At 39.7% G+C, this 23,571-nt stretch overlaps 1 protein-coding gene and 1 pseudogene across 4 annotated transcripts in view; one reads left to right on the top strand and one right to left on the bottom strand.

Moving 5' to 3' along the window:
* Positions 1 to 23,571, top strand: part of BACH1 (BTB domain and CNC homolog 1) — a 42,423-nt gene that overhangs the window by 16,841 nt on the left and 2,011 nt on the right. For 3 of the 4 annotated variants that reach the window (XM_028116429.2, XM_088024110.1, XM_088024106.1), the window contains exons 2-5: positions 6,155 to 6,448; positions 7,946 to 9,292; positions 10,960 to 11,166; positions 21,991 to 23,571. The exon at positions 21,991 to 23,571 is cut by the window's right edge and continues 2,011 nt beyond it. In XM_028116429.2, the coding sequence (XP_027972230.1) occupies positions 6,215 to 6,448; positions 7,946 to 9,292; positions 10,960 to 11,166; positions 21,991 to 22,452 (2,250 nt within the window). In that variant the 5' untranslated portion in view covers positions 6,155 to 6,214 and the 3' untranslated portion in view covers positions 22,453 to 23,571. Of the gene's footprint in view, positions 1 to 4,577; positions 5,224 to 6,154; positions 6,449 to 7,945; positions 9,293 to 10,959; positions 11,167 to 21,990 lie in introns of those variants that run through there. The other variant, XM_028116438.2, reaches the window with a different exon arrangement.
* LOC148164983 (large ribosomal subunit protein uL11 pseudogene) lies at positions 4,617 to 5,213 on the bottom strand (annotated as a pseudogene).

Here is a 23,571-nt window from a genome sequence, read left to right as displayed (position 1 = left end):
CCTTGGTGTTAGATTATTTCGTGTGCCCTTCTATATTGATAATTAAAAGAAAAAAACAAACCAAAGTTCTGTGAGACTTGAGGGAAACAAAATTCTAGCTCTTGTATGTGTGGAACTTCATCCTCATAGTTACTTTCTGAATTTTTATTATGAAGCATTGTACTTGGCCCATGATCAGATATTCATCTCAGGCTCTTAAAAGTTCTCTTTTTTTAAAGTAAATTATCCTTTAAGTTATGAAAATGTGATGAAGCCATAGCATCTTGTTTCTTTATTGTTTTGAAAGCAAAAACATCAAATGGTAACTATGAAAACTAAATTGTCTATGTTGAGAAGAGAGCAGAAGTTATTTCCAAATCGAAGTACAGGAAGCTTTAAAATGCTTGTTCATCCTTCATCAGCATTACTGAATGAATCAGCAAGTTACAAAGGTCAGCAAACCTTTATTTTGAATTACAACAATATATTTCCAAGAATATAGAAAAATTCAGGTGTAATGTAGGAATCTAAATTTGGTGTTGATAAATTAAGAGAATTTTAAATCTGGAAGGTTCCTTGAGTGGTGGTGTATTTTACCTTTTAGGTTTGAGAAATGTTAGGTCACTGACAGATGTTAGAAGGGTGTGTGCCAGTCTTTAGTCATTATGTTATTGGGTGAAAATGGATAAGTGACCACTTAGATGGTTTTCAGAATTAGGAAAATTGATTTTCACATTAACTTTCGGTAGTACTCCATGCTGATGAGGCGAAGGTCATGGTGTCTTTGTTCATGCAAGTCAGTTGTACTGGCTTTGTTTGTAGTTGCCAAGTCTTGTTCTTCTTTGGCCAGTTGTCTTGCAGATACGTTTTTGGCTCTCAAAGGTGGGCTCCCTTTTGCTGCTCCTGACTCTGGGAAAGCTATCCAAGGACTTTTCTCTGAGTGCTTGGCTTAGTGTCATTGTTCCTATATATACCAGAATAGCTGATTGCACTGTTTGGAAGAAAATGTAGATGATCTACATTTTGGATTTGTAGTAAATATGTGAAGTCATTCATTCAGAAGCAAGTTCCTGCATTGAGTCAGGTACGGTTATTGTTATGTGCTTGAGTTATGGTAGAAAACAAGTCAGATGAGATTTTGACATTTAAGCTGAGACCTAAAAGGTGAGGAGTTAGTCAGCTGCGTAGTAGAAATACAGTTAGCAGGCACAGTGTGTTCAAAGTCCCAAGGTCGAGAGGAGCTTGGTTCCCTGGGGCAGGAAGAAAGGATGGTGAGGCTAGAGAACAGCAAGAGAGGGAGACAAAAGCTTGAGATAAGGCTGGATTAATGCAGGTCTGGAGGATAGGCCAAAGATTTAGAATTGATCATAAGAAATTTGGAAGACTGGGTGCCTGGGTGGCTCAGTTGGTTAAGCGACTGCCTTCAGCTCAGGTCATGATCCTGGAGTCCCGGGATCGAGTTCCGCATCGGGCTCCCTGCTCAGCAGGGAGTCTGCTTCTCCCTCTGACCCTCCCCTCCTCATGTGCTCTCTCTCTCTCTCTCATTCTTGCTCTCTCAAATAAATAAAATCTTTAAAAAAAAAATTTGGAAGACAACGTTGGGTTTCGGCAAGGGAGAAATCACTTTGATGTGGGAAAATAAATTGGAGGGGATCTAGAGGGCCTTGAGGGGGATGAAGCTTTTGTTATTATCATTATTAAGAGCAGCTGATATTTCCTGTTTGTTTGCTAGAGGCCAGGCACTATTCTAACCCATTTACCCTCATTGTCCATGTATACCTCATGACAATCCAGTGAGGTGCTGTTGTTACCCTTATTTTACAGGTGAGGAAACCAAGACCTGGCAAGGTTAAGCAGCTTGCCCAAAGGTCATATAGCTAGGTAATGGCAGAGCTGGGATTTGAACCTAGAATAGTGTGTGATTCTAGACCCTGTGTGTTAGCCCACTGGGCTGTGTTTTCCATGCGTGAGGTGATGGTCCATTAGTGGCTCTTGAAATTGAGTGGATCACAACTGGAATTTTTTTTTTTAATAGAACAGAGTAGAAATTAGAATACTTCGCACTAGTAAGGATAGAATATTGATATGTGAAACCTAGTTTCACTTTTTATTTAATGTATTTGTACATGGGTATGCTTAGAAACCATTACAAAAGGCTGAGCAGCATTTGCCTAGACAAGAGCCAGTGACGTCTTAGACCAGAATTGTGGCAGGGCAGATGGAGAGAAGTGGGTCACGGTGTGTAGAGGCAGAGGTAGCAGGTCTCAATAAGAGATTGCATACAGGGGCTGACGGAGGTGTTGCGAGGAGTCCCAGCGTTCCGGTGGGGGGACCAAGATGAGTCATGGCATCCATATGCTCAGTCCACTTGAGTGAGACACTTCTCACGTCCTCTTGAGTGGCTGTTTGTTGTACTACCTGGGTCTCTGGCTTCTCTCAGCTGCAGCTGGGGCTTGAGTTTGGCATGTCACCCAAATCTGTATCTCACAGCAAATCTGTAAGCTGGCTGTGAACTTATGGTCTGTCACCCCAAATGCCTAAACTGGAGGGCTGAGCCAAAAATAAATTCTGGAATTCGAGGTGAGTAGTGAGGATATACACATGTGGACTGACGGCAGCTCTAAAGTGAAGGTATGGGAACTGTTTTTGCTGTAGTTTCTTTGAGAATCAGAGTACTTTTAGGTTGCAGTGTTGAAGAGTCCAGAGTCCTCTTTTTGAAGTTCAGGTCCAGTTCATTTGCTCCTGGCGCCCTGGGAGGCCCATTTCCCTATTTTCATGCACAACCTTTTAGTAGTACCTGGCTCCCCACAGTACTGCAGTGACTTTCTATACTGTGTGTTCAGCAGCTACCAACTGGAGACATACGGAGTAGTCCGGTGCTTGGTACAAATTCTCATTCTTCGTCTTACTGGTTTTTTGACCATGGCCAAGATACTTCTTACTCAGTTTCCTTATCTGTAAGGTTGGGATGATATAAGAGCATCCATGTCATGGGGCTATGGTGAAGAGTAGGTAAGATAAGCAGTATCAGCACCTCAGGCCAGTGCCTCGTACAGAATAATAGCTTAATGAATATTTGCTGTTAGTTGTTAGTGTTTTTTAGGATAGTTTCTCGAGAGTTAAGCATATTTATGAGCAAAGTCTAATGGGAAGAAGCTAGCATAGAGAGTTTGGACATACGTGAGAAGAGAGTGTTAAGAGAAGGTACTGGATTCCTGAGAAGCAAGGATGGTATGAGGTCAAGAGCAGACACTGAGGACTGTTTTCAATAGGAGAGGGAACCTCTGGAGGTGGTGGGGGGGGTAATATTTTCTGAGATTGGATTCTAGTTATGGTTGTCTACTGGGAGAGACACTAATTTTGAGAAAAGTGGCTACTTGGAAGGCTGTTGTGGAGAACAGGATATCAGGGCACACAAAAGAATTGATGAACAGTGCTGAGACCATGAATTTATAGTGACACCAGCCTATGTGTTTTTATAATTTTGCCTGGCTGTGTGGTGTTCGGCAGAGTGAAGAGATGTTAAAGTAAGATTGGTCTAGTTTTAAGGGTTTGCAAGGCAGATGCCAGAAAAGAATAAAGAGACTGAGGACTTGGGTGCAGGGACAGAGAAAGGTAAGCTGTTGAGTCTGGCTTGGCTGGGGAAGGTGTACATAGTCTTAGAGAGAAGTGGAGGGCAGAGTGGTGTGCGGTACCACATAGACAGGGTACATGAGCTCTTTGAATGATAGTTTCTTACTATTCCTAACATTAATTCCTTGTGTTGGTAACTGAAGTATTAAGACTAATTGCTAAAGGGAATTTACTACTCTTTCGAATGGTCACAACCCAAAAGTTAAGTTAGTTCTAGTACCTAATTTTGAAGTTGCCGTGATTTTATGTGGTGTGCTGAATCAGTGAATGATAGGTTGTGAGCCTTGACCTAGGGTAGAGTTTAGCCACATAATGAGACATTTTATTTTCTTTGACTCCTTCTGAGGAACTTAACATTTTAGCTATATTGAGCACTTCAAAGATAAACACGTAAGTAGGATAGAATTTATAAATGCATTTCATGTGTTTGTGACTAAAACAGCCTGTCTTTGAGGCAGAAGTCACCCGTGATCTGGGCCTAGCGTGCCTGAACTTTAGTAGTCCTCTTGTCTCCTTTCATTTTTGTTTGGAGTGTAACCAATCTGGAAACAATAACATTTATTTAGTCACTGAACTTTTGAGGACCTTCTTGTTTTAGGCAGTGAGTTAGTTCAGAAGAACAAAAGTGAATGACAGGGATGATACCTGTGAGGAGTTTCTCAGCCTGATCATCATACCATAGAGGGGTATGCACACGCTCCTTGGGGGTGCTCACCACTGGCCATTGCACTCTGAAAGAAAATACTAGAACTTCTCTTTTAATTTCCTAGTCTCTGTGTTTTATAATATGTAATATGTAAGAATAGTACATGATTGAAATATGTAGACATACATATATTGTGGCAATCCTTTTTGCTAGTCGTTTATATATGATCAAAAATGGCATTTATTACATGTCAATATTTAAAACAATATTTAAAATATGGTATATTTTAAAATATATACACTTTTTTTTTTCCCACTCGTTGTCAAATGATCCTTTATTGAAACATTTTCCTTTGTAGTTAACTAGCCAGGTATTCCAGCGCACCACTGTGGATGTCATCTATGATGTCATGAGGGTGGCGGCCATCTACATTGCAGCCCACAGATTGGGCAGTCCCCAGGATCTCTTTAATGGTTCCAGAGAGTTCTCTGGCTAAAGATCGGTGTCACATATGTCGGGCAATATTGACAATCTCATCAAAAGTGATATTTCCACTGTGCTTAATGTTTTTCTGCTTCTTTCTGTCTCTTGGTGGTTCCTTGAGGGCTTTGATAATCAGGGCAGAGGCAGAAGGTACCACTTCAGTCTGGGCCTGTCTCTTCTGAATGGTCAGTTTCACTGTAATCCTTAGACCCTTCCAATCACCGGTTGCCTTGGTGATGTCATCACCAACCTTTTTTGGCGACAGACGCAGCGGGCCTATCTTCGGGGCCAGGGCAGACGTGGCACCGACTTCGCCACCGGTGCACCTCAAGTACACAACTTTGATCTCGTTGGGGTCGAACTTAGGCGGCATGGCGGAGGTGGCTGGTGTCGGATGAACCCGGATTCGGGACGACCGAAGAAAGTTGCACCTTTGTCTCCCCGAGCCGAAAGCCAAAAGCTCCCCAAGCCGAAAGCCAAAAGTATACACATTTCTGATAACTTATATTTGAACATTTCGAAAAAACTAAGAGTTTCTGTGTATGGTAAAGCATGTTCTTAATGATGAAATAGTTGTACTTGTTGCCTCTGTTTTGTGGTGTAAAGCAAGACTTGTTCTATAAAAAGACTCGTTAAGATCTGGCTTGACAGATTTGAGTCTTTTTCTCAAGTCATTTTCTTCCTTATGTTGGAAGACCTTTACCTTATGTAGAATGTGTCCCTTGCTACAAAGCACCAAAGCCGCCTACCAGCTGTCAGATGTTGGGGAAGGGGGCATGGAGAATGGTGGAATGCCATCTGCCTGTTCTTTTGTCAGTCCCCGCCAAAGGGTGACCTTTGGGGAACTAGGCACACATGCTTTTTAAAGTCATGAGGCACCAGGGCTAGGATGCCACCCAGAAACTTCCCTGACCCAGTCTGTTCGCTCCCCGGAGGTGTTTTCTCAGGGTGAAATGCCTTACTTTCAGAGAGCTATGAAATCCTTGGTTCAAAAAGTTCTTGACTCTCTCATCCTGAGATCCTTTTTCCTAAAATTAGGAAACCTAACTAAAAATGGGTGTGAAGAACCTATTTTATATATTTTTTAAAGATTTTATTTATTTGACAGAGACACAGCGAGAGAGGGAACACAAGCAGGGGGAGTGGCAGAGGGAGAAGCAGGCCTCCTGCCGAGCAGGGAGCCCGAGGCGGGGCTTGATCCCAGGACCCTGGGACCCTGGCCTGAGCCACCCAGGCACCCCAAGAACCTATTTTAAATGAAATAAATGAATAAGTGTGTCTAGGTTCTCTAGAGACTTTTGTTTTCATTTTTGTTTTTGTGATGAGTATTTTAAGTTATATTTGACACTGTCATTTTAAAAAATACTTTTAACAAGACTTAATCCAAGTGAAATCTTGCATGTGTTTTTACAGGTTTGATGACGACTAGAAGCATGCTTTCACTGAACTTCCCAACACCATTTGTTACGCAGAATGTCTCTGAGTGAGAACGCAGTTTTTGCCTATGAATCTTCTGTGCACAGCACCAATGTCTTGCTCAGCCTCAACGACCAGCGGAAGAAGGACGTGCTGTGTGACGTCACAGTCCTCGTGGAGGGCCAGCGCTTCCGCGCCCACCGGTCTGTGTTGGCGGCATGCAGCAGTTACCTCCACTCGAGAATCGTAGGCCAGGCCGATGCAGAGCTTAACATTACTCTACCAGAAGAGGTGGGAGAGAGGTCCATGGTTCTGGAAGTCACCCTGCTTTTAATTTAATTGAACCTAATTAAGTCTCTTTATGGTTTATGAAGTTAAAAATAAAACCGTGTCCTTCTTGTCATGAGGCTGAGGAGCAATTCCCAGGTTCTGCAGCAACTCATTTCTTTAACTTTTTTTCATGCAAATTATGACATTTTACATGTAGAATTGTTAGTTTGGGATGTTAGTTAACAATAGTTATTGAGCAGTTGAATAACTTGACCCACTGTTATAGTACCCCCCCCTTTTTTTTTAAGAGAGAGAGCATGTGCATAGGGGAGGAGCAAAGGGAGAGGGAGAAAGAGAATCTTAAGCAGGCTCCATGCTCAGAGTGGAGCCCAAGGTGGGGATGGATCTCAGGATCCTGAGATCATGACCTGAGCTGAAATGAAGAGTCGGTCGCTTAACTGATTGAGCCACCCAGGCAGCCCTCTGTTACTTGCTGATAAATGACCAAAGCAGGGCACAGCCGGTGGATTGTAGACATTTGGAGAAGTCATGCTCAGAGTCATGGCTATAGTATGTTGCATTCTCTCCCTTTGGACCTTTTCCTGTGATGGGAAACTGAGTGGGTTTAGGGTTCTAGAAATCATCCATTTTTCTAAGACACCGGCTCTCCGTAAGTGTTCTATTGCCCCTTTCTTCTTTCTTGATATTGTTTCTATGCATTGGTAAACGATTTTGTGTCATAATTATAGAGCTTGGTTTTACACACGTCTTTCCCACCAGCCTGTTGTGGAGCTCAAGCACCTAAATGTTTCTGTCCTTGTTATGTCCTGCCTCCAAGAGACCTCTCAGGTCTCAGGGAAGTGCTGGTTACCCTTACTCTTAATAGAACAGCTTGCTTTTATTTAGTGAGTAACTGTAACTAGACGAGTGTTGAGCCTTGTGGCATTGGGACACAAAATAGTGGTTGTTGAGAGGAGTTTGGAGAAAGTATGTAGAACTTTTTTGTTTAGGGCAGGCCCGCGTGGGCTACTCTGTGATGGATACTAAGCCTACAGTTTACCTTATGTTGGTCACCCATGCTTCCATGAAAGTGTACAGTTTGGGGAATCAACAGATTGTCACTTCTGTGGCAGAGGTCAGTGAATAAGGCAATACCAAGAAAATGATAAAGGCCAACTATAGGTTAGCCATTGTTTTTAAAAAGTAACAACACCTATCTTAATGGCAGTGTTTAATGTCTTTACCTCATGTGAGTAAAACCGTAATTCGTGTGTCTTTAAAAGTGGAATCTATAAAGTGGATGGTATGGCTCTAATGAATGGGGTGTGTTAAGCATGCTTTTCCAGATTCCCAATTAGCTTTACATTTTCTAGAAGAATATTTTTACTTACCAAGTTAAAAGACCTGTTTTTATAATGATCACAAATAAGTTATTCATCTCCCTATTCCCCTTCTACTTTTATTTATCTACTAGACCACTTTAAGTGATGCATTTGTTTTTATTTTGTATATTAACAGGTGACAGTTAAAGGATTTGAACCTTTAATTCAGTTTGCCTACACTGCCAAACTGATTTTAAATAAGGACAATGTGGATGAAGTGTGCAAGTGTGTGGAATTTTTAGGTGTACGTGACATTGAGGAATCCTGCTTTCAGTTTCTCAAATTTAAGTTTTTGGACTCCACTGCTGACCAGCAAGAATGCTTAAGAAAAAAATGCATCCCGTCACACTGTCAAAAAGCAGACCTTAAATTTTCACTTTTGGACCAGAGGGATTTAGAAATTGATGAAGTGGAGGAATTTTTGGAAAATAAAAATGTCCAGACTCCTCAGTGGAAACTGCACAGGTATCAAGCAAATGCAAAAGTATCATCACCTCTGCAAGACAGTGCCAGTCAAACCTGTGAATCCATGTGCTTAGAAAAGGATGCTGCTCTGGCTTTGCCATCTTTATGCCCCAAATATAGAAAATTCCAAAAAGCTTTTGGAACTGACAGAGTCCGTACTGTGGAATCCAGTGTCAAAGACGTTCATGCTGCTTCTGTTCAGCCAAATGAGACATCTGAAAATGAGTGTCTGGGAAGAATCCAGGACTGTGCAGATCTGCAGGTGATTTTAAAATGTGAAGAAAGTAAATTAACAACAGAACATGAAGAAAGCAGGAAGAAAGATCCTGCTTCTCATTGCCCATCAGAAAAATCAGAAGTGACTCCTTTCCCCCACAATTCTTCTGCAGACCCTCACGGGCTCTATTCTCTGTCTCTTTTACACACATATGACCAATATGGTGACTTGAATTTTGCTGGAATGCAAAACACGGCAGTGTTAACAGAAAAGCCTTTGTCAGGTACAGAGGTTCCAGAGGAGAAGACATTTGGTGAAAGTCAGGATTTACATTTGAAATCTGACTCTGGCCCCAGGGAAGACAGTAGCCTTGCCTCCAGCGATCGGAGTAGTGTGGAACGAGAAGTGGCAGAACACCTAGCAAAAGGCTTCTGGAGTGACATTTGCAGCACAGACTCTTCTTGCCAAATGCAGTTATCACCTGCTGTGGCCAAAGATGGTTCAGAACAGATCTACTCACAGAAACGGTCTGAGTGTCCCTGGTTAGGTATCAGGATTAGCGAGAGCCCAGAGCCGGGTCAGAGGACTTTTACAACGTTGAGTTCTGTCAACTGCCCTTTTATAAGTACTCTGAGTACCGAAGGCTGTTCAAGCAATTTGGAAATTGGAAACGATGAGTATGTTTCAGAACCCCAGCAGGAACCTTGCCCTTATGCTTGTGTGATTAGCTTGGGAGATGACTCTGAGACTGATACTGAAGGTGACAGTGAACCCTGTTCAGCCAGAGAACAAGAGTGTGAGGTGAGGGGAAAATGTGTGTGTTGCTAAGTCCTTGTTTTACCACTGTTAATGGGGATTCACTCTGTGTCAGCTCCCGTTGCACCACTAGGGACATAGGAGCAGGCTCAGGGAGGGAGGATGAAATCCACAGACAGTTGTAAAACTGTGTGAACAGTACCCAAAGAGTGTGACGAAGTTTGAAGGACTTCTGTGTTCATATATATCAAACAAGTATATTTATGTTTGCCGTGGAGTGGATTCACACATTGGCTGTTTAACTGTTTAAATCAAATACCATGTCCCAAGAGGAAAAATAATAATGATTCTGTGATTGTTACATGGTAACTCCTGGAAAAATGCAACACATATTCCGATCTTATTCATTGCCACAGGATCTCTGGACTAGTCACTTGGCAGTGGTTTAGCAGTGACTAGGTGTAGGGATGTGCCTTCTAATGCAGAGTTTTCTTTGCCTTAGTTTTTCAGAGCCATTAATTTTTTTCTTATTTTCCCTTAGCCATTTCAGCCATTAATTTAACGTCTTAATAATTTGGTATGAGTTACATGTAGCTGGTATGGTATTAACCTTATCAAGCACGATCTGTGTATTTTGTGTACAAATGTTCATATTTGATAGCTGCTTTTTTTGTAAAACATTACCATAATTTTGGTAATAATAAAGGCTTGTTGGTTCTTTTAGCATTTTCTTTAGTTTTCTAGCTGTTGGATGACATGTGTTTAAGGGAGGGACAGAGGTTCTTTTTTTTTTTTTTTTTTAACCCCCCTTGGCTTTGGGAGGAGGTTATTGGTGATTTAATTTAAGAAGTAATATGTATTCATGAGTTATAGCTGTAGATTTGTTTATGGCATTTATAAATCCAGTGTTTGGAACTATGAAAAGAATGTTAAAAAATAAGACATTTAAGAAATTGTAAAACATTTTGTATAACTAGTTTCTCTAGTTTGAAAGACAAATTAAGTAGGTTGCCAGAGAAACTTGATCAATGTTTTATAAGCATTTTTGATAATTAATATAGTTAAATTGTCACACAGTGACAATTTATTTAAAAAAATTATCTTCTCCTTTTTCTAAATTTAAGTATGTTGAAAATGACTTTAAAATATTCATAAGGCTTTTCTAACCATTTCTATATTGGAAAGTGAAATGTGTTGATTTTTAAGTTGAGTTATGTGAAACTATTCTCTTGACAGAAAACTTAATTTTCTGAAATGCTTTAGAAATTACTAGTGTATTACACCAGTGTTAAATCAGTGCTTCACAGTAAAATAAATCAAAGTACAAAATAGATTTTTTTTTTGTTTGGTTAAACACATTAGAAACACTTTAGAAAGAGGCTTAAAGATCTCTGTGGGGTATTAACATACCCTAGTAAAAGAACTTAAGTTCTCTTTTTTTATTTTAAATGCATGAATATTTGTGTTAATATTTTTGATTTGCTCTAAAAAATGTGCTCTCAATTTTCTTGTCTTCTGAACTCTCTAAAATAGTCTAGAAATATCAAATTATTCTTTATTATAAGGGGTTATATAGAAATCCGAAATAGAGGTCTATTTTTTAAGTCTAAATGAAGTTCTCTGGAAAATATAGATGTGTATCTTCCTCTTCCTAGATTTAAGTGTAATTCCATAGTACGGCAACAATTACTAATGTTTATTTTACATTGTAGGTAAAACTGCCATTTAATGCCCAACGAATAATTTCACTCTCTCGAAATGATTTTCAATCCTTGTTGAAAATGCACAAGCTGACTCCAGAACAACTGGATTGTATCCACGATATTCGAAGAAGAAGTAAAAACAGAATTGCTGCACAGCGCTGTCGCAAGAGAAAACTTGACTGCATACAGAATCTTGAGTCAGAAATTGAGAAGCTTGTAAGTATACAAGTTTCTTACTTAGATTCCACCACATTCATTCATTCTTTCTTTTTTATAGCGGAAATCGCTATTTCAATTCCTGAGTCAGATATAATGCTCAGAATTTACCAATTACTGTTTTAAGAAAATATATGACATTTTTAGAAAGCTTAAGAAATAAGAAAATGAGAGTTTTCATAGACTATTTTACTTATGTGAGTATTCTACGTGTTTGGTGTGATACGCTATAATATGTAAATTAAGAACTATTTGTGGGTGCTATTTTTTATTTACTGTTTACCTAATTCTTTTTTTTTTTAAGATTTTTATTTATTTATTTATTTTAGAGAGAGTGCATGAATGAGCACAAGATAGCACGAGGGGGGGCCCACAGAGGGAAAGGGGGAAACAGGCTCCCCCCTGATCAGGGAGCCCGACAATGTGGGGCTTGATCCCAGGACCCCGGGATCACGACCTGAGCCGAAGGCAGATGCTTAACCAATTGAGCCACCCAGGCGCCCCACTGTCTACCTAATTCTTAGTGGTTGAGTAAAGATTAAAGAAATGGTGAAACACTTTAATCTCTTTGTGCGGTGTTTGGTGTCTATAAAAGCTAATGTTTTAGTCGTTCGTTTAAATGAACTGTAGACTTGAATAACTTGTTTTGGTTGATACCAGAACAAATAAAACAACTTGGATCTTTCATCTCAGGGAAAAAACTCATGATGCTGGTATAAATAGAAAATTTAAGGTCTAATGAGACTCTAAGTGAGAAGAATGCTTACTTTATTGAATCTTGTTATTTATTCCAGCATCAAAACAAATTAATTGAAAAATGGATACTTTGCACCCAAGTTTCTCTGTTCCCTAGTGGTTGGTGGAAGGAAGCATTGTCTGAAACAAGGCAGCTGTGGTTAGAGACAGCAGGGAACCAGGACCTAGAAATAGTAAAAACATTCTTTGAATATTTGGTTTTGAGTCTTTGTTAATTATTGGTGAAAGTTTAAAATTATGATTGTAGCAAGTCTTCAAGCACAAACATTCTAGGTATGAATAGCAAGCGTACAGCAACATTTCAGTAAAAAGAAACAGCCTGTCCAGGAGATGCATCCTTATTTTATGCTGTACCTGGTTGTTATGATAATGTTGTGATTTCCTCTATTGAATCCATCTTTGCCCTCATCACAGAAAAACAAAAGCAAAAATAAAAAACCAGTCTGTGCCTTTATATGCCTTCAGAAAAGTGGAAAAATAAAAACTTGCTCATATATTGTGGTCAGTACCCTCTTTACCTGTTATATTAATTTGGACAGTGGATGGAAGAAACAAACCATTTGAAGCATGAATGAATGACTTAATGCATTTGTTGTAAGGGTACAGGTGTGTCTCATAGAAGCCAAAGAATGGAGCAGGCCTCGTCAGTAGCATAGAACAAGGAAGTGGAAAACTGCCAGGAACCCAGAGAATCTTCTCTGTCAGCCCGTCTCTCTGCACCTGCTCCCGTGGAACTCCACATGGTGGCTCTGTGTGCCACCAAGTGCGCATGGGAAGAGTGGCTGTAGTATGGCTCCTAAATAGTTTCGCTCTCCTCCAGGGTCTAGTGCAGACGGAGACGACAGTTTTAGTTCTAAATTCCCAAGGAGGTGAGCATCTAATTGGCTTATTTTGGCTCAGGTGCCTCTTCTGTGACGAGAGAGCAGGGACAAACAGCAATGTGGCTGCCGAGAGCCCACCTCTGGGCAGACAGAGCCGGTAGCCTGCCAGGGATCTGCTCACCCGGATGTGCACCAGTCCGAGCTCAGCCCAGTCCCCGTCCTCTCCCCAGGATCACCTGAGAAGACATGCTAACTTTTTTTTTTTTTTTTAAAGCAGAGTGACTTGCCTTGTGTTTTAGCTTCCTTGAACCCTGCCTAGTCCTTCATACTGCTCGCAGTTCTAGTGATGTATACAGGTTCACTCCAGTTGCAAAGGGTAAGGGGCACTTGTAAAGTTCAGTCTTGCCACAGATGTCTCTCTTAGGTGAAAATAAGCAGAGAATCTGCTACTTATTAGCTTATAGGAATAAGAAAGCTGGCCCTTTTCCTAGAAGTAAAAGAATTTGAGCCTTAAGGTATTTTATTAAGAAGTTTACTTGAAATTTAGACCCTGGTTATTGGGTGATGTTATGGGTCTTGTTGTCTTTTGTAAAGAGAGAAGGACCAACAGTAGTTAAGCTACACTTCTGTCACAGGTTTCATTCAGTAGTGTGGGGAATTGAGACTATGGAGGACTGTGACAGGTTTGTTTTTTTTTGTTTTTTTTAATAGGATGCTCTGGAAACATGGCCAGTAGACAAGCAGTATTTCCCAGTATTTATACTCTGGGTGGTATTTTAGCAAACCTATTTAAGGGAAATTACTTGTTTCATAACCAAACAGCCCATGTTAATATAGCCAGTAACTGATTAGGTTAACATATAAATAAATGCACAGTAAATATTGCCCTGGTCTGATAATATTCAGGTGAAGGGTCCCATATTTTGGTAAGTTTTAGTCTTTGGCTATTGGCTATAAACTTTTTGCAGTTTGTCCTAAGAGTAATAGCATAATAGACTGGATGGATCAACACATGAAAAAAAGTGTTTTGATTACAGTAAGAGTAGTGATTCTAAAATGTCCTCAAGGTGGGTTCATAGAATAATGATCACATATAAAAAACACTTTAATAGTCTTAATGTGCTGGGAAAGCCAAAGGGTGATATTAGTTTGAATTCAATAAATCAGTGAGTTGTATTTCTCAAAAAGAAGTCCTGTCAGAATCTAACTAGAACCTTTGAAGAAAAAGAAAGCTGTGTATGTATTTGGTAATAATTTATTTGGTAAATTGGTAGTAATTACTTCTAACATTTATTTAAAGTTTGATAGTATATTAGAGGTTAGGTATTGATTTGGCATTGCATTTACTATAAGGATTTTGAATATGTATAATCTACAAACCAATAACCTGGCTTTTTTTTTTTTTTAACCAATAAACAAAGTTCAGGAATCATTCAACTTCTGTTATGTGTTTGGCTTACAAAGCTCTTATCTTTATAGGATTCTTTACAAGGTCCATGTTTCTTTTTTCCTGGAACATTAATTCAGAAGTTAGGAAATAGTATGCTTCTATACCATTTTGACCTCAAGGAAAGGTAACCCTGAAATGAAAGGAACTTTGCCTTTAAAGAAAAAGTTACCAAAATGTATTTCTCTTAGATGGCATCAAATATTGATTGATAGCAACTTACAGGTGATCAGAAATCAGAGTCTTGACAAAAGCACTTGAATTCAGCGTTGAGGTGTTCAGACATCACTTCGTTTCATTGCCCTTGTCTATTGTGATGGTATAGGAGTACAGAGACCTCATCTGTCCTTAGTGTTTTGCATCTTGTGGGGAGGATTGCATTATTTTATTAAAAACAAACCTGTTCTAACCCAGGTTAATAATAAACCACATGCTACTCGCTGCTGTATACCCTCATGCACACTGCCGTCTCCAGAGACACTCACTGGGCCCTTCTGGAATTTGCTCATTTGCCCTTCTGTGATACCTTTGAGCAGCACACCTTGAAACGTGGTCTGTGGACCATTGGCATCAGAGTTATCTGGAGATGTCCCTTTTAAAAATGCACTTCCCTAAAAAAATAATAGGAAAATAAAACACACGTTACTCAGTCCCACCCCAGACCTGTGGGAGGGTACCAGAAGCATGCATTTTGAATGGGGAGTATATACAATATTGAGGATTTATTAATTTTCTCAGGGAAATTAATGTTTCCAGGGAAAATCTTCATGCACATTGAAAATTTGAGAGCCTTCTGCACTGGGACACAGAGTTCAGACGGAGGCTGTGGGGTCAAACAGCTAGGCATTCTGCCTGGCTACTTGGTAGCTTTGTGGCCTGGGGAAATTATTTTTACCTCTGAAACCTACGTTCCCTCACTGGTGATATGGGCATAAGGATAGCATCTCCCTCAGGGTTGGTGCAAAGATCACATGCCATCAGGAATGGGAAGCTTTTTGTATTGCTCAGTACATGTTTGGGGCTCAGTAAATCTTAGTAGTTGTATTTTTAAATAAAAGTAGTCCTCTCATCTTTCTTTGAGCATCTGTCAAGCATATTAAATGTTTTGCTGGGTACCAGGAAATCAAAGATAAATGAGAGAGAGTCCTTGCCAATAAAATGCTTATATTTCTCACAGGGAGCCAGGTTTATGTGTGCTCATGTTTTCTTGAGATTTGTCTTCTTCCCTTGCATTCTGAAAATTTCAAGCTTTCAGGAAAGTGAAATGAATAGTGTAATAAACAACCTCATGTCGATTCAATAATTACTGACATTTTGTCACATTTGCTTCTCTGGGCAGATGTGTGTCCCTGCTCTGGTTGGTTGGTCTGTCTTTGTCTCTCTCTCCCTGTCAGTCTGTTTTGGTCTCTAACCACAGTTGGTTGATCTTGGTCTCATTGTCTTTTCTCTCATGGTCTCTATTGCTCTTCTTTTATTTTTGGAATCATTTAAAAGCTAACACATTATGACATTTCACCCCTAAATGCTGAAACATGTATCTCTTAAAAAATAGACATTCTTACATATCTTTGCCAATATATTTATCACACCTGAGAAAATTAATAAATCCTCAATATCGTATATACTCCCTATTCAAATCACTCATTGTTCCCCAAATATATTTCATATATACACTTTTTTCCCCAAACTAGGGTCCAATCATCACAGAACACATTTGGTTATACCTTTCTCATTTCTGAATCTGGAACCCCCACCCACCCCCTTTTTAAAATCACAGTAACTTTTTAAGAAGTCCAGGTCAGATTTCTCTAAAATGTCCCACTTTTAGTAATTGTCTCATTGTTTCCCTTGGTTTTAACTCATTCCTCCATTTCGCACAAACTGCGAAAGTTTAAGTCGTTGCGTTGAAATGAAACGTGAATTGGCGCTGTGTCCTTCCTATTGCATTGCATGGTGGGTCACGCGCTGTCAGGGTGTCCCACCTGAGCAGATGGGAATTGACTGATCATTGTCCAGGTTATATTGTTTGCTGCTGTAATTGTTCAGTAATCTGTGGAGTGTTACTTGGGCCCTTTAGGACCGTCCTGTTCCCCACTACTCCTACATTTTTTTGTTTTCTAGTGTATGTTGGGGGCCTTTATAGTGGATGTTACAAAATAGTGACTTCTCTCATTCTGTCTATTGTCCCACGTACACTCATGCTTAATTATTTTTATTATTTTTTTGGTATTCCTCTTTTATTTTTTAAAATTTTTAAATTAAATTTAATTTTTTTAAAGATTTTTTATTTATTTGAGAGAGAGCAAGCAAGAGAGAGAGCACAGAGTCAGAGAGAGAGGGAGAAAGCAGGCTCCCTGTGGAGAAGGGAGCCCGATGTGGGGCTCCATCCCAGGACCCTGGGATCATGACCTGAGCCGAAGGCAGACGCTTAACCAACTGAGACACCCAGGCGCCCCGGTATTCTTCTTTTAAAAAAAAGAACTTTTCTTTCCTCCTGTTTTCCCTCCCTCCTATCACACTCCCTTTAGTATCACTATGGGCTCAGGGATTAAGTTTTTCCTAATTTAATTTCTTCCAATCCATAATAATCATTAGTCTTTTTGATGTTGATATTTTTTCAAACTTGGCCAGAGCCCCCTCAAGCCAGCTGCTATGTCCTTTTGACATGACCCCATTAGTGGTTCTGTGCCACCTGTCACCTTGGACCTCCCATGTCCCAAGATTTGGAATCATTTCTTTCTCCAAAATTCCCTGAGTTCTTTTAACAGGTATTCAACTTAAAAAAGCATGCTTGCTGCTGGAGTGTTGTTCCTTCGCAGCTCCGTCAGGGGACAGAGCTGGGAAATTGTGTGTGTGTGTGTGTGTGTGTGTGTGTGTGTGTGTGTGTGTGTATAAAATCATGAGTACATTCAGTATGTATATCATGCTTTGATAAATAAAAAGTATAATAGAAATCACAAGTTCATGTAGATATTTTCAATAAAAATTTAGCAGTACAGAGCTTTTCTCTTTGCCTCTATGTTTCTATTTTATTCTCTTTCCATTACAAGGAAAATCTTGGCTCCCAGTTATATTAATATATTTTCTGTTTGCTTTGTGCGAACGTATATTTATAATCTAATGACTACATTTATATAAGTATAAAGCAAACAGTAAATCTGTTGTTAAAGTAATAGTAAATATATGTATTAGTATAAAGCAAATAGTAAATATATAGTAGTCACAAAATTACAGCATCAATATTACTATTAACAGTAAGCAGATGGAGTAAAACCTAAGATTTGTTTGCCCTTTTTTGTCCTTAAATATATTCCATAGTATTGAAGTTTAAAGTTTAAAAGTTGTTTGAAGTAATTTTTTGTCTATGCTAGCAATTTGATATACGATGAAATTAATGTTTATTTATTACTACCATTTACTCTTCACATCTTTTGTGTAATTTTTGCATATACAAAACATTGATATGATTCAGAAGTTAAAACTATGTTTAAAAAAAGCTATACTCCAAAGTCTTGATCCCATTCTCTCCCTATACCCTATTTATAGCTGTTTCCTATGGGTGACTTTTTATTAGTCTCTGAATTTTTTCCTTGTGTTTCTTTTCTAAAAACAGGTATTTTATATTTATTCTTAGTACCCTTTCTGCTACATAAACATTCTATATATTCTTTTCTGTATTTCACTCGTTTCACTTAAGAAGTGATTTCGAGGAAATATTTTCCCTAGTTCAAAAAGGTTCTCATTCATTCATTCATTTATAGAGTGTGATGGGGAGGGGGCGGAGGGAGAGGGAGAGAATCTCAAGCGGACTCTGTACTGAGCTCAGACAGAACCTGCTGTGGGGCTTGATCCCATGACCCTGAGATCATGGCCTGAGCCAAAGTCAAGAGTCGGACACCCAACCAGCTGAGCCCCCCAGGCACCCCGAGGTTGTCTTACAGCTCCATATTTTCAACTGTGACTGTAGCACAGTATCCATACCGGTTTCTTATTGGTGGACATTTGGGACACTGCAATGAATAACTTTGTACGTTTTTTTTTTTTCGTGTTTAAGGAGATGTGTCTTTAGGATAGATTCCTAGAAGTGGGATTGTTGGATCATGGGTAAATGCATATGTAATTTTGTTAGATATGAATAAATGCTACTCAGTAGAGGTTGTAGCATTTTGCCTTCCCACAGCTGCATCTGTGTATCTGTCTGCCCACAGCCTCAGCGAGGAGTTTGTTGTCAGCTTTGGGTTTTTTCCCAGTCTGATAGTGACAGTTGGTATCTCATGGTGACTTTTATCTTTGATTCTCTTATGAGTGAAATTGAGCATTTGTATTTATGCTTTTAAAGGCCACTTGTATATTCTCCGAACTGTCTATTTAGACGTGTTACATCACAAGGAACCATTAATCACCATTTCCTAGTAGTGAGTACTCTTTAACCTAAAAAATTGTCACTGTCAGCTAACCCTTTTGGTGCCAGATTCTTTCATTCCTTCATTCATTGGATGAGTTATATTTAAATTGTGGATCACTACATCAAAAACTAATGATGTATGGTGACCAACATAATAAAATTAAAACAATAAAATGTATTTTTTAAACTTCTTATGTTTGAGTGAATATTACATACTAGCTATTGAAAATGTGGATTTGGATGTAAATTTGTTGTCATAAAATGCAGAATGACACCAGAACACCAGTTTTATTTTTCTTACACATCTGTAGTTAAAGCCACAGTAGCTCAAATTTGTGCTTTATACGATTATATTATAGGAAAATTAAAATATATAATAGAAATAGGTACAAAAATTAAAATATATAGTAGAATTAGGTAAAATATATTTTAGAAATAGGTATATTGTACAAATAGAAACATATTGTAGAACAGGTGTATACAGGAAAATTAAAATACATTGTAGAAATAGGTAGAATTGGCAAAAAATATTATAGATGCTGGCAGTGAGTATGTTTAGGAGGTATCTTTAATAAGATATCATGAAGTGATTAAGTTGAATTACTTTTATTTAATGAATATTATCAAAGTATATTTGTGTTTTAAAATTAGAGTGAAATGGAAAAATCACCTAACTGCCTGGAAACTTATTCATGTAGGAGTTCAAGTTCAGAGGAACAGCTGGGAGCATTTAATTTATAGAACTAATCATGTGTAGAGTTTCAGGGTTGTACCTGTTGGTATTAGTTGTAAAGAAGCACGCATCCTGTTGGGGACACACAGAGAGTATAGTCATGTCACCCTTTATTTAGTGGGATAGTGGCAGGGAGAATATTTAAGGTCATATCAGTGTTTGTCTAAAGATAGAGAAGTTACAAAATATTTGTCATCTTTGTAGTATCTGTAGGTTTAGTACCAATTCTGATTTCTGGGAGAAAGCTTGAACATTCATTAACTTACTTAGCCATGTTTCATTTAAAAGACCAATCAGCAGTTAACATTTCATCTCTTGGGGGCGCCTGGGTGCCTCAGCCGGTTAAGCATCTGGCTTCTGCTCAGGTCGTGATTCCGGGATCCTGGGATTAAGCCCCACATCAGGCTCCCTGCTCAGTGGGGAGTCTGCTTCTCCCTTTCCCTCTGCCTGCCACTCCCCTTGCTTGTAATCTCTCTCTGTCAAATAAATAAGTAAAATCTTAAAAAAACCCAAAAACAAAAACCATTTCATCTGTTTCTGCTTAGAATGGAGACTCATCCAACTTTGATAGAGGAGTCCATGGCTGAGTATTGTGACTCAGGAAAAATACTTTTCTTCTGGAAGCTTTGTTTCCATCCTCATTTGGATTGGCTTCTGGGAGGCCATAAAAAGAAGTGGGTGCTGATTGCACTGTATGTGTTCCTTTTTGGGCTCCTGGGTGGCTCAGTCGGCTAAGCGTCTGCCTTTGGCTCAGGTCATGATCCTGGAGTCCCAGGTTCGAGTCCCACATTGGGCTCCCTGCTCAGCAGAGAGTCTGCTTCTCCCTCTGCCCCTCACCCCACTTGTGCATTCTGTCTGTCTCTCTCAAGTAAATAAATAAAATCTAAAAAAATGTGTTCCTTTTTGGGCAGATAGTGGTAGGCTCTGTTCTTGCCCTCTAGGCACCTGTGGACTCATTTTATCAGAAGCCTACAACTGACAAACTTTCTGTAACCAAAAATATACTGTTGAACATTGATCTTGGTTTTATTTATTTATTCATTTATATATATAAAAATATATATATTCTTAACCTATACCTATCTTTTCAAAACAGAACAATTGTATAAAAATCTGAACAGATTGGAGAATAGTTGACAATATAAAATTCAGTACCTTTGGGCACCAGGTGGCTTAGTTGGTTAAGCATCTGACTTTGGCTTAGGTCGTGATCTCAGGGTCCCGGGATCAAGCCCTACGTTGGGCTCTCTGCTCAGCGGGGAGTCAGCTTGTCTCTCTCCCTCTGCCTCTGCTCATGCTGTCTAATAAGTAAATAAAATAAAATAAAAATTTAGTACTTTATAGTCACTGCACATTTTTCTCAAAATATTAGATGGCCTTGAAATATTTAAAAACTATCAGTAATTGGGATTCACGTGTAATTTTTTTAGAAAAACACGTAAAACAGTAGCAGTACTTTTGTATAAAGTAAATATCTTTTTACCCTTCTAGCTTTTTTTATTCCAGAAAAGAATCTGTTTGAAGGATGGTCATTGTGGATTATCACTCTGAAATAAACCGTCTAAACGTTAGCTTGCAACCTCTTCTGCTCTCCAGAGCCTGCCAGTGAGCAGAAAGCCAAGAGAGTTGTCATAAATTGCACAGGAGAAACCTTTGACCTTCTATCAGCTTTCTTTACTCTTAATTTATAAATAACTTTTTTAACTGGTTTCCTAGCTCACACCAGGGAGGAAGCAGTACAGTGGTAGAATAGGAAGGACAAGGTGGGACAGTGACGGAAAGAGACGTAGCAGCCACAAGTGATGGTGGGCAGGAAGGCAGAAGCCGGGAAAACTTTTGAAAACATTCTGTGGTCGACTTTCCTGTAGGGATAAAAAAGTTAAATAGTAATAATAACAGCACCAAAAATAATAATTAAGAAACACAAAATTCCTCCCCAAATTCTTCACACTTTAGTAACTCACTTACTAGCTTTTTCTGACTCCGGTCCCATTACACTCCGAGTCCCATCTATGAAATAGGTTCATTAGTACTTAAATCAACGGAGTCATTGTGTGAATGACATAGTTGAGACTGCACATCTGAAAGCATTTAGCTCAATACCTGGCATGAAGTAAATGTTCAACAAATGGTCCTGCAACGATTTGAGTTGCAGTAGTTATGATGAGTGTACTTGTATTTTTTTTTGGTTGTATTCCATCTCAAATGTCAGGTCCACATTGGTGTACAATCTGCAAATCCAAAAAGGTCTGAAAACTTGACAAGTTTGTCATAAACTATTTTGACCAGAAAACTGATGTAGACCGACATCAGTTCTCCCACTTTGTGCATAATTTGATAATGTGTTTTATTTAGAAATGTGAAGATGTTTGACAGTGGGGTACTGCCCCAGACCCTGCTAGAGGGATTATGTGTGCATCCGCATTGTCTTCCTAAAATCTGAAAAATTCTGAATCCCGAGATACATCTAGGCTTCAGAGTTTTGGATGAGGGATCATAGGCCTCTGAGGTACTTAAAGATTTTTGAATTGAGTTGAAAGTAAAAATTCCATGTGCTCTTATTTAATGAGAAGACAACAGTAGATATGAATGTTTGATTACCTCAGAAATGTTGATTGAGCTACTAAACACAAGTCGTTGCATTCTCTTTCCCACCTCCCAGCAAAATGAAAAGGAGAGCTTGTTGAAAGAGAGAGATCACATTTTGTCAACTCTGGGTGAGACGAAGCAGAACCTCACCGGACTGTGCCAGCAAGTCTGTAAAGAGGCAGCTCTAAGTCAAGAACAGATCCAGATACTCGCCAAGTACTCAGCTTCAGATTGCCCGCTCTCATTTTTAATTTCTGAAAAAGAAAAAAGTACTCCTGATGGTGAACGTGCGTTACCATCCCTTTTGAGTTTACCTGAGGGGCCCCCAGCAGGGCCGCCCACCTGCCGCGAGCCAAGCTCTTGCCATCCCAGTGCACAGAGCAGCGGGTCGGCAGGCTGTGCGCCCAGCCAGGAGGCCCGGCCGGCTGTCAGTGCTGCACCTGAGCAAGCTGGGCTCGGGGAACCTGGCCGGCAAGGGGGAGGCATCTCTGATTTCTGCCAGCAGATGACCGATAAATGTACTACTGATGAGTAAACTTGCATTCTTGTCCTTCACACCATTCATTTTCTACTGCAGTTGTGACGTCTTAAAAGCATATTATAGCTTCTGTCTCTTAACGATACTGTTTTTTGCCCCTGGTAGTTTGCTGTTAAGGGAATTCCTCTGCAGTCAATCCTGATTTTTCCTTGATTTCCACGAGATGCAGAAATTACATGCCTCCTGGATCCCGAAAAACCACCTGTGAAAATGCAGTAAGGCTTTCAAAGCTCATGTTTTAAGGAATAATAACTGTGAGTAGTAACTCTTCCCAGTATGCAAAATAAATGTGAGAATGCAAGCAGCGTATCAAACAACAGTGTAAGAGCCTGAAACATCTGCAGAGTTCCTACTAAAGAAGTAGCCCGCAAAAGTTCCGTCGTCAGACCTTACTGCACTGCACTGGTTTAAACGAAGATGCCTCCCCAAGTAATGCTGGTGGGGCTCAGTTCTGCCTTGAAGTCAACGAAGGGAGAAAAACGGGTAGAATGGCAGTGTGAGAAAGACAGTGTCTTGCCTGAATCCTGGAGCTTTGCCCTTCTCCCACTAAAACCAAGGATTGGTTGGCCTGCAGTGCGACTCCTAAGCTCCGCTGGGAGTAGGCAGGAGACAGCCTATGGTAGAGGTTCCTGCTCCTCTTCAGTGTCGACTTCAGAAGTTCCGGCTGTGTAAACAATAGATAAGTGTCGTTTTTCCCTCCTTTCTTTTTTCTCTGCAGTCTCTACCACATCTGGGTCCATCGTGATCTGTTTCCTGACATTCTTGTCCTTTTGGAAGAAATAGGACTGGGGATACAGTGGCTGAAGGGGAGGCATTGGCAGCCTTGTTGCAGCCTCCCTAGACTCCTGGAGAGCTTACCAAAATCCAAAGCTGTTGGCCTTCCCACTGCAGGTCACCCATGCAAGAAAACCAGACGTCTTTCCACCATGGGGAAAGAAAATTGCTTATGTTTATCAGGAGTGGCAGTTCATTTTTCAACCTATTTTTGAAGTCCTGTGGTTTACTTGTAAAAAGCGTTATTGTAGATAAAAATGTATCTACAAACAACCATACAGGTTTGTGAAATAGGATGAAATTCAATCTTGTTCCATTGTAGGTTTGAATTTGGAAACCAGA

This window comes from Eumetopias jubatus, unplaced genomic scaffold (assembly GCF_037043125.1).
Source record: "Eumetopias jubatus isolate StellerSeaLion01/CBP00866 unplaced genomic scaffold, mEumJub1_p1.0 scaffold_1, whole genome shotgun sequence".
NCBI lineage: Eukaryota > Metazoa > Chordata > Mammalia > Carnivora > Otariidae > Eumetopias > Eumetopias jubatus.
The sequence above is the reverse complement of the archived record's forward strand: the minus strand, read 5'-3'. Positions and strand labels throughout refer to the sequence as shown.